At 44.4% G+C, this 10,506-nt stretch overlaps 1 protein-coding gene across 2 annotated transcripts; it reads left to right on the forward strand.

Annotated features, from left to right (window-relative positions):
• Positions 1-1,453: 1,453 nt before the first annotated feature.
• Positions 1,454-8,536, forward strand: LOC149841930 (plasma membrane ATPase 4-like). 2 transcript variants are annotated; one of them, XM_089998788.1, is made up of 18 exons: positions 1,454-1,720; positions 2,529-2,648; positions 2,829-2,927; positions 3,295-3,432; positions 3,528-3,842; positions 4,017-4,343; positions 4,808-4,927; positions 5,072-5,194; positions 5,589-5,693; positions 5,876-6,185; positions 6,303-6,541; positions 6,654-6,686; positions 6,785-6,866; positions 6,963-7,123; positions 7,191-7,364; positions 7,624-7,806; positions 7,937-8,118; positions 8,216-8,536. In XM_089998788.1, the coding sequence occupies exons 1-18, from the start codon at positions 1,649-1,651 to the stop codon at positions 8,310-8,312; spliced, it is 2,880 nt and encodes a 959-aa protein (XP_089854914.1). In that variant the 5' UTR covers positions 1,454-1,648; the 3' UTR covers positions 8,313-8,536. The 2 variants fall into 2 exon arrangements, with proteins under 2 accessions (XP_089854914.1, XP_089854913.1); XM_089998787.1 differs by having other exon boundaries at positions 5,876-6,541.
• The last annotated feature ends 1,970 nt before the right edge of the window (positions 8,537-10,506 follow it).

Raw genomic sequence — 10,506 nt, forward strand, 5'->3', positions numbered from 1 at the left:
AGACCTAGCAGTGCTGACTGCCGTACTTACAGTTGCTGTCCTGACAACACAAAATTTCATGAGCTTACCCCTTGCTAGGGGTGGCAATTTCTGACACAACCCGCCAACCCGACAACCCGCCTCTTAGGCGGCCCGTTTAATAAACGGGTCGACCCGCGTAACCCGTTTATTAAACAGGTCGGGTTCGGGTTGGGGGTATGCCAACCCGCCAACCCGCCAACCCGACCCGCCAACCTGACCCGCGAACCTGAAAACCCATTTACCCGACCCAACCCATTTATTAAATGGGTTGGCGGGTCGTGTCGGGTTACCCGTTTATTAAACGGGTCGGGTTCGTGTTTGCCACAGCCGACCTGTTTAATAAACGGGTCGGGTTCGGGTTGAGGTATGCTGACACGCCAACCCGCCAACCTGACCCGATTGCCACCCCTACCCCTTGCCTTCAGGAAAATATCTTGATTTTATTGCTACATTGCCCTGAAAAAACAATATTATCGCCTAATATTAACACAATAAAGAAATTTATGATCTATTTTTTTTTATGCTAATCTTGTTAAGTTATTCAATTAGATTCAGCTTAGATTTGAAATCGAAAGTGTCTCTACCACTTTTTTTTTTTGCCTTTTAATTTTATTTATCGGCAAGCGAAAAGATAACACCCATGGGATTTGAACTAGAGACCCTTCAGTTATGACAGTAAAACCTATCCATCCAACTATCTCATTAAGCAAATAAGCCAGGCCGGTCGGAACTAATTTTAACTAAAACGGATTTGGTTGAGTTAGATATCAAACCCAAACCGTACCACAAACATGACGGAACATGGAAGGACCCTACCCCTTACCATTGGAAGCCCACTCACGAACCAACGGTAGAGAGGCAAGCAGGCCAACCGCCCAACGTCCGGATGAGAACCCCACCACAATCACAGTAGGAACATCCCCCACCACAATAGGGCAGGAAACAAGCGGCCTCGCTTGCGTTCAGGACGACCACGACGGGACGAGAGGCGTCCCGAAAAGCCCGGTCTCGGGGAAAAGAACGTGGGGCCCACTTAGAGCTCCCTAAACGGGAAGAACAGATCAGGTGCTGTGTCGAATCACTTTAAAAAGTAATTTAACATCTTCACCGTCCATTGCTTCATCCTGAGGTCCGTGTACATTGTGGACGGTGAGGATGGTAAATCACTTTTCTAAAAGTGATTTGGCAGATCACTTGATCTGCTTCCGTTAGCGGGGCCCGAGCGAAGCGCCCGCGCTCTCCTCCGAGCCACAAGCGGCCTTCGAACCGCGACGGGCTACCGACACGTCACCGGTTGCTCCGGTGGTACCTCCGGGAAGCGACGAGTGGAGGGATATAAAAGGGAGGTGGGAGTGTGTCCCGTCTGTCTCTCTCTCTCTGCATGGGCACTCGCTTGCTCACGTCCCAGTGGGAAGCCTGAGTCCACAAAAAGGGGAGGGAACGGACAGAGTTCGGCTGCTGCTTCCGGGGGATGCGTAGCGCGTCGTTCTAACAAGGGGTGGGATTGTCATCCGGGAACGGGATAGTAAGAGCGATTTTACCGTCCTTTCTTTTTGGCTCTCTCGTTCTCTGGCTAAGTTTCCGGCTGGTGGACTGAGATCCGAGAGGTCCCCGGCCGGGAACGGAGATGGCGAGCGCGGAATCCGGCAGTGAGAAGGCGATCAGCCTTGAGCAGATCAAGAACGAGGCCGTCGATCTGGTGAGATTTCCTCCGTTCTCTTGTTTTTTTTTCTTCCTTTCTCTTGTTGTTTTTGTTTGGATCTGAGCTTCTGTCTGCTTGATTTCGGTTCAGATTTAGTTCTTCTCCCCGTTGCTTGTCAGGAGAAGAATCGATCTGTTAAATCCTTCTCAGAATTCTTGAAAAAGAGTTTTTTTTGAAAATTTCCTGTCGATTACTTGCGTCCTTTTTCGTTTTTGTCGCTTCGTGTTGGCTTTTAACGTCGTCTCCGATCGGAGTTTCCTTACGCATTTTACAGGTTGTTTCACTTTTCCCGTTTTATGGACGATATTGTCGTCCCTAACGTCTTATCTCCTAGACATGGTTCTTCTTTTCTTTTCTTTTTGTTTTTAATTTTGGTGCTCTTTTCTTCATTCCTCTCTCGATCCAATGGCTTTTATTCGTAATTTCAGTACTTTTTCTTCAGTCATTTGGAAACCGCTTATGAGAAATCCTCGCCTCTTTCTCAGTTTTCTTGTTTCTTCCAGAAGTTATAAAAGAAAAAGAATTTTCCTGCTGTTTTTCCCTTTTTACGTGATTTTTAATACATGATTTTTTGAGTTACAAATTTTGCATATATCTTCCCGCGTTTTTCTGCTTTTTTTGCCATTTTTGGTAATTTCATAGCATGTCGATGACTTATTCTTTTGTTCCACTCGGCCTTCCAATCAAAGCAAAAGTAAACGAAAAAAAAAATGTTCCTAGAATGCCACGAGTTTTCTTTAGTTCTGAATAATTGTCCTTAATATCGTTGGTTGTTCATTTGTATCCAACCCGTCATCATCATTAGGAGAGGATCCCGATCGAGGAGGTCTTCGAGCAGCTCAAATGCACCAAGGAGGGATTGACAACGGAGGAAGGGGAGCAGCGTCTCCAGATCTTTGGCCCCAACAAGTTGGAGGAGAAGAAGGTTTGCTCTTCTCTCCAGTCATCTCTTAAATCACTACCAGTTTTACCACGAATCGTTGAAAAAAGTTTCTTAAATGCCATCTCTCTCTCTCTCTCTCAATATTTAGGGTGAAATTGGTTACCCTGGTGATAAAATATTTTTCTTCAGTTTTCTTATTCTTACTTTTTGTGAATTAATCAGGAGTGCAAGTTCCTCAAGTTCTTGGGCTTCATGTGGAATCCTCTCTCATGGGTCATGGAGGTCGCTGCCGTGATGGCCATTGCTCTTGCCAACGGAGGAGTACGTTGCTATCTTTCACATGCATTTCGTGTATATACCAAAATGATGTCATGCGGTAGTGTGATTTTTCGCATTCTACGCCTTGAATGTGAACTCTTATGATGTAAACTATAGGCCCTCTTATCATGGATGAAAAATAAAAAATCCATACGATTCTCTATGTATGCCATGCTGGGAAACAAGAGTCTATATGCAAGAGAAAAGTTGCGATGACGGTGTCACTCTCATCCCCAAAGAGAACGGACCCATTTTTCATTCATCCCCACTTCCTCCCTTCGTTGTCCCCTATGAGCATCACCTCCTCAAGTTACCAACCGGATGGTGGTCCTGTCCAAACCGATCGTTAATAAACCATCCTTTTTTGCAGGGCAAACCCCCAGATTGGCAAGATTTCGTGGGCATTGTTGTCTTGCTGTTCATCAATTCCACAATCAGTTTCATTGAAGAGAACAATGCTGGGAATGCAGCAGCTGCTCTCATGGCGGGTCTGGCACCAAAGACCAAGGTAAGCAAATCAAATTAAATAGAAAGGAGCGAATATGGATAGCGGGTACGCGGACGCTAACGCGTTATGTGTTTGACGCTAATGCTAAAATGAAGGTCCTCCGAGACGGTAAGTGGTGCGAGCAGGATGCTGCAATTCTTGTGCCAGGGGACGTGATCAGCATCAAACTCGGTGACATCGTTCCGGCCGACGCCCGACTTCTCGAGGGCGATGCTCTGAAGATCGATCAATCTGCCCTCACTGGTGAGTCTCTGCCCGTCACCAAGAATCCTGGAGAGGAGGTCTTCTCCGGGTCGACTTGCAAGCAGGGTGAGATCGAGGCTGTTGTCATCGCCACCGGTGTTCATACCTTCTTCGGCAAGGCTGCCCATTTGGTCGACAGCACCAATAACGTTGGGCACTTCCAAAAGGTCTATTTCTTCTTCCTCCTCCTACCTTTTCATCCATTACGAATATCTGATTTCACTTGTGTAGACAACTGGGATAAATTCTTATGTTTCATCAAGCTGCATAGTTCAAAATTCCAAGTTCATCCAAACAACCTACCAAATTTCTGAGTTTTGATTGTTGTTTCTGCAATGCAGGTTCTTACGGCCATCGGGAACTTCTGTATCTGCTCTATTGGAGTGGGCATGATCATCGAGATCCTAGTGATGTACCCCATTCAGAATCGCAGATACAGGGATGGTATCGACAACCTGCTGGTGCTCTTGATCGGTGGGATCCCCATCGCTATGCCAACCGTCCTCTCCGTGACCATGGCTATCGGCTCGCACAGGCTGTCCGAGCAGGGTGCGATCACCAAGCGGATGACTGCAATCGAAGAGATGGCAGGCATGGACGTTCTCTGCAGCGACAAGACCGGCACCCTCACGCTCAACAAGCTCACCATCGATAAGAGCCTCATCGAGGTTGATAGCTAATGCATGCTAGAGTTTCGTCAATTAGTCTTCTAATATTAGATGAGTATAACATGAAAAAAAAACAGTTAAAGCATTTGGACCTAACGCTGGGTGGGGTTAGTAAGGACCATGGAACGGTCGGGAAGCAGGCTTGGTGGCTGATCAGGTAAAACGGCGTTTTACATGCTATTGTAAAACTCCAACATAAACGTGACACGTCTCCTGATTGGCACACAACGAAGTATATACTAGGGGGTCTCTATTGATGGGACTGATGTCACGTCTGTGTTGATTGTTTTCATAAAATGTTTCACCCGATCTGCTCTATGCTTTTGGTGGGATCGAGCTAGGTAGCTGAGCGCAACTTTTGGCAGTGACCTAGACCTAGGGCAGTGAGTAATTGGGCTGGGTGCAGGAGGGTCTGTATTTTGCTTGATGACTGAGCGATGATTTTATTGATTGATTGGTTGCAGGTTTTCGTTAAGGACATGGACAAGGATACGGTGGTATTGCTTGCAGCAAGGGCATCAAGAGTAGAAAACCAGGACGCCATCGATGCTGCCACCGTCGGAATGCTGGCAGATCCCAAAGAGGTTCGTTGGAAAAGGGCCCTTGCCACGCTTTTGGACATCTTCATCTTATTACCGATAATCGAGTCAATGCCAGAAAAGTAACTCAATAAAAGCGAGGCGGTCTCTCTCTTAATAAATACTAACTGGTTCGCGTTTGTTGGTTAGGCACGAGCGGGCATCACGGAGGTCCACTTCCTGCCTTTCAACCCTGTTGATAAGCGTACCGCTATCACCTACATCGACCAAGACGGCACTTGGCATCGTGCTAGCAAAGGTGCCCCTGAGCAGGTGAGCGTTCACGCCCCTCTTGTGCGAGTCATGACCGGTTCAGTATATCCAAACGATACCCGTGAATTGCGCAGTAGTAGTATTTCCTTTTCTTTCCATGCTCCTCCGTACCCATTAAAAACAAAGAAAAGAAAAGAAAAAGAAAAAGGTTTCTGTGACTACAACTGTATTTGAGAGAGAAGCCCTTGAGCAGTCTACTGTCAGATGTGAAAGTGTAGCAATCCTAGATTGTTTTACCAAAAATTTCTTTATTCTTGTGGTGCAAGAAGCACGATTTGTTGCTTTTTTGTTTTTGGATGGACCTGTGTACGTGTGTTCTCGCATTCACGCACCCTTCTTTCAATTACTTCCTATTTTTGGTTATTGATTTCCTGGATGACGTTGACTCAAACAGATAGTGGAGCTATGCAACCTGAAAGATGATGCCAGGAAGAGGGTTCACGCCATCATTGATAAGTTTGCCGAACGCGGTCTCCGTTCATTGGCTGTTGCAAGACAGGTTTGGAGCACGCCTTCTTCTTTTTAACCTTCCCAGCGGAAAATGTCAATAAGCACCTTGTTGATCGTGCTTCTTGTCAATTGTCATGACTCATAATCGGCCGTTTGGTTCTTTATTTGAAAGCTCATTCCCTAGAGTTTTTAGTGAGTTGTGATATTTATTCTTGTCATGTGCGTTGGCAGGCGGTGCCTGAGGCAAACAAAGACAGCGCCGGAGGTCCATGGCAATTCGTAGGTCTGTTGCCTCTCTTCGACCCTCCTAGACACGATAGCGCTGAGACCATTCGCCGAGCTCTCAACCTGGGTGTCAATGTAAAGATGATCACTGGTGATCAGCTCGCCATCGCCAAGGAGACCGGGAGAAGGCTTGGGATGGGTACCAACATGTATCCTTCCTCCTCTCTCCTGGGCCAGTCCAAGGACGCGTCCATTGCTGCTCTCCCCGTCGACGAACTGATTGAGAAGGCCGATGGCTTCGCTGGGGTCTTCCCAGGTAAGACCACCCAACTCTCAGAATCAATGCCCGTGATGGTTATCCTGCTTTTCCTTCTAAATCAGTATCTGTGGTGGGTAACTGGAACTCTGTGTCGGTTTTTGAATGATAAAACAGAGCATAAATACGAGATCGTGAGGAAATTGCAGGAGAGTAAGCACATTTGTGGCATGACCGGAGACGGTGTGAATGATGCTCCTGCGCTCAAGAAGGCTGACATTGGTATTGCCGTCGCCGACGCAACCGATGCAGCCAGGAGTGCATCAGATATCGTCCTCACCGAGCCTGGTTTGAGCGTCATCGTCAGTGCTGTCTTGACGAGTAGAGCCATCTTCCAGAGGATGAAGAACTACACTGTAAAACCTCTCTCATCACTATGTTTAAGAATCACGATTCGCTCTTCAACTCCTGTGTGGTTGGTATTGTTTAATAAACTCTCACTAAGTTGTTTGTTTTCCTTTCTTTCAGATATATGCCGTGTCCATCACAATCCGTATAGTTGTAAGTATCAGTATAGTTAAATGCGTTTTCTAGTCTTCTACTGAAAAAGTTCATGGATGCCTTACTTTGGTTTTGCACTCTTTCTTGGTAAATGTCAGCTGGGTTTCATGCTCATTGCTCTCATCTGGAAGTTTGACTTCTCTCCTTTCATGGTTCTGATAATCGCTATTCTCAACGATGGTAAAGACTCTCTCTTTCTCTCATGCGCGCGCGCACACACACACACACACACACACTCGTGTGCGCACATACTGAACTTTTTTGTGGGTTGAGCAGGGACGATCATGACGATCTCAAAGGACAGGGTGAAGCCCTCGCCCATGCCGGACAGTTGGAAGCTCAAGGAGATTTTCGCCACTGGCGTTGTTCTAGGAACCTACCTGGCCGTGATGACGGTCATCTTCTTCTGGGGTGCCCACGATACCGACTTCTTCTCGGTAAGTAGTCGGATGGGATCAAAACTCTCCACCTGTCGACATATCTGATCTTATACGTGTTTGGCAGAATATATTTGGGGTTAGATCAATTAGAGACAACGATTACGAATTGACTTCCGCTCTCTACCTCCAAGTGAGTATAGTGAGCCAGGCCCTCATCTTCGTGACACGATCAAGAAGCTGGTCCTTCATTGAGCGCCCCGGTTTCCTGTTGGTCAGTGCCTTCGTCATTGCTCAGCTGGTAAGTTCTCTTGTTCCTTCTAGAGTTCATAATTTATGTACCCACATAAGGTTTCCTCTTGATTGGTGTTTCTTGGGGCCCATTCAATTGAAGCCAAGCTGGGATCTAAATTCAACCTCCTGGGTGTTAATTGGGATAGCTGCAGTAGTATCTCAACCAGCAAACTACGATACTTATCCGACCATTATAAAATCAATATAGCTTTTGGAGACTTTGGATGTATGGGACATGACTTATTGGTTGTAATTTTCTGTTCCAGATTGCAACCGTCATTGCAGTCTACGCAAACTGGGCCTTCGCAAGGGTCGAAGGAATAGGATGGGGATGGGCAGGAGTGATCTGGCTCTACAGCGTTATCTTCTACATTCCTCTCGACATCATGAAGTTTGCTGTCCGCTACGGTTTGAGTGGAAAGGCTTGGGATTCCTTGCTCCAGAACAAGGTATATTGTCGGTAGAGAAGGAATGAAAAACGAAAAGCAGTGGCAAGAATGAGATATATTCCTTCTTGCTTCGTTTTTTTTTAACAAGTAAAATCTTATGATAAGTGTCTGTTATTTGGCCCTGCTGCAGACGGCCTTCACAACCAAGAAGGATTACGGAAGAGGGGAGAGGGAGGCCCAATGGGCTCTTGCTCAGCGCACCCTGCATGGGCTTCAAAACCCAGAGACCGCTAACCTTTTCAATGACAAGAATAGCTACAGGGAACTGTCAGAGATCGCAGAGCAGGCAAAGAGGCGTGCTGAGGTCGCCAGGTAAGAATCAAAGAAATGCGTTATTAATTTGTGACTCGGGCCCGTTTCTTGGATCCGCTCAATTTGATTCGGATGCTCTTCATGATCTCTACCGCAGGTTGCGCGAGCTTCACACGCTTAAAGGACATGTGGAGTCCGTTGTTAAGTTGAAGGGGTTGGATATAGAGACCATCCAACAGCACTACACCCTTTAAGCGATGGTAGCCTCGGGGAAGGAGTGTTTTGCCTCGACCGATATTGATGTAGGCGAATAAATAAACAAACTCATTCCCGTATGTGAAAGATGGAACATGAATGGAGGTCTGCTGATGTCTCAGTCTGATACCATTTTGTATTCTTTGTACTAACTAATACCTGAATCTTTGTTTCTCCTCTATTTTGTTGTATCAGAGATAATAATGGTGTGGTGTAGTATCTAGCCGCTTTTTTGCTCTTGAAACTTGAAACTATGCGCTGTCCCCAATTATTTTTGTTTCAGGGTTTCTTGTCCGCGCGTAACCGTGAAATGCAACCAGCCAACAGCCCATGTGGCAGTGAAATGGGCCCCACATTCTTTCTCGGGGTTCAACCATTTCCTACGAAAAGCATTAGTGCATAACAAGCGGGCTCTAAGTTAAAAGAAAAATTGTAGACCCAGTTGATTTGAAGGTTCAATAGCAAATGATAGGACATGGTCAGACCGGGTACTTTCACAAGGATTAACAAACAATGAAAGAGTAGATCTCTCTCTCTCTCTCTCTGATTCTAAGATTCAAGCTTTCAACGCTCTGTCAATCCTGTGCTGCTTAGTCTCTTCTACCGCTTTTAGGCCTTTCTTGTGTTCTCGTCAGTAGGAAGAAAGGGGTCGGGGGTGATGCTGAGCTGGTGACTGCTTGTTGATTGAGTTCAGTGGAATGAATTCTTGTTGTTAGGTCTAAGTTGCTTCATAAGTTGCACGATGGTCTTTGCTTGAACCACATACTGCAGGTTGAATAGACACGCTTTTGATTTTTTTATTCTATCTAAGATTCAAGCTTTTAATGCTTTCTGTCAAAAAACTGGAATCGCTGTTGATACTGCAGCGAGATTTGGTGACTCATGTAGTGCTTAGTTTCATATATCGTGTTACTTTCTTCTGTATACCTTTTATGTGTTGCTCACACGCTCTTACCTTCCAGAAGAAACTAAAAGATCAAAATTTAGTTTACATTATTCTATGAATTGATATTTAGAGCTGGCCTTGTTGCTCTAAGTTTTGCCTGCAAACAACCAAATTGGAGTTAAGTTATGGCCTAATATGGATATCTTGAAGGTCATGGGATTTGGTCACGGAATTCTCAGACCACATAGCACTTGATCATTATTTTATGAGTGTGCTTAAGGAATCCAATTTGGGTTGGCCAGCTATATGCCCCAATGACTCAAACCCACTTGTTTAGGTCCCTATGCTTCAGTCAATTCCGGTTATCTATGGGATAAAGGTTGGATCCATCGTTGATTGTCTAATTTAAAAACTTCAAGAAGCAAAAACCATTATTCACATATTTCAGGTTTTTTCATTGTGATCAAATATCGATAACAGGGTGTCTAGCATAATAAAATCCATGTAAAGATGAGACTAAAAAAAATAGCTTGTATCTTATTTAAAAAGGACTGGTTCCAAAAGAAATCTGATGTGGTAAGGTTGCATAAGACCCTAATTATGTGTGGTAACATTTGATCCAGTACAAAAGCTCATTTAATCCTGACCAGTTTGTACATAAACCAACTAACTGATATCGGTCTGCAATTTTAATCGTACCTAAAACCAAATTGACGCATGAATCAGCTCAGATCATATTAATACCCCAAATTGCAAAACCTGGTACAGATCAAAAGAATACTCAACTTGACCCAATTATAGCCTCTCTCTCTCTCTCTCTCTCTCTCTCTCTCTCTATATATATATATATATATATATATATATACACTTCAATTTGCTCTTATGAAACCCATTTGCACATTTTGCTTAAAAATTGGACCGAAACTTATAATTAACTATATACCTATGTGACAAATATCGTGATATTTGTGAAAAATCATTGTTCGAAAGTTTAAAATGGCAATTTCTCGTGAGATTTTCAAAATATCTCCAGTTTTATAAAAAAAATAAATGCGGCGATTCAAAGGCGATATTTATGTTTTAAACGGCTATTTATCATGAAAAACTATGTTTTTTAAAAATAATTGTTATTAATATTTTCTTATAAAATAATTTTATATTTTTTATTTATTTTTTATTGCTGAGATTTTGCCAAAAATGCAAGATTTATGAACTTTTTTCAAATTCTCGTGAGTTTTTTAAAAACGAGATTTTGCCGTTTTTAACATTCGTCACTATGCTATATACTATGGTCATTAGTGCCATGA

This window comes from Nuphar pumila, chromosome 3, assembly GCF_984573655.1.
Source record: "Nuphar pumila chromosome 3, dmNupPumi1.hap1.1, whole genome shotgun sequence".
Classification (NCBI taxonomy): domain Eukaryota; kingdom Viridiplantae; phylum Streptophyta; class Magnoliopsida; order Nymphaeales; family Nymphaeaceae; genus Nuphar; species Nuphar pumila.

Excerpts from the sequence above, each read along its gene's own strand:
- LOC149841930 (XM_089998787.1), top strand. The coding sequence starts at position 1,649 with ATGGCGAGCGCGGAATCCGGCAGTGAGAAGGCGATCAGCCTTGAGCAG. Across the intron at positions 2,649-2,828 it reads ACAAGTTGGAGGAGAAGAAG|GAGTGCAAGTTCCTCAAGTT; the intron begins GTTTGCTCTTCT and ends TGAATTAATCAG. Across the intron at positions 4,928-5,071 it reads TGCTGGCAGATCCCAAAGAG|GCACGAGCGGGCATCACGGA; the intron begins GTTCGTTGGAAA and ends TTTGTTGGTTAG.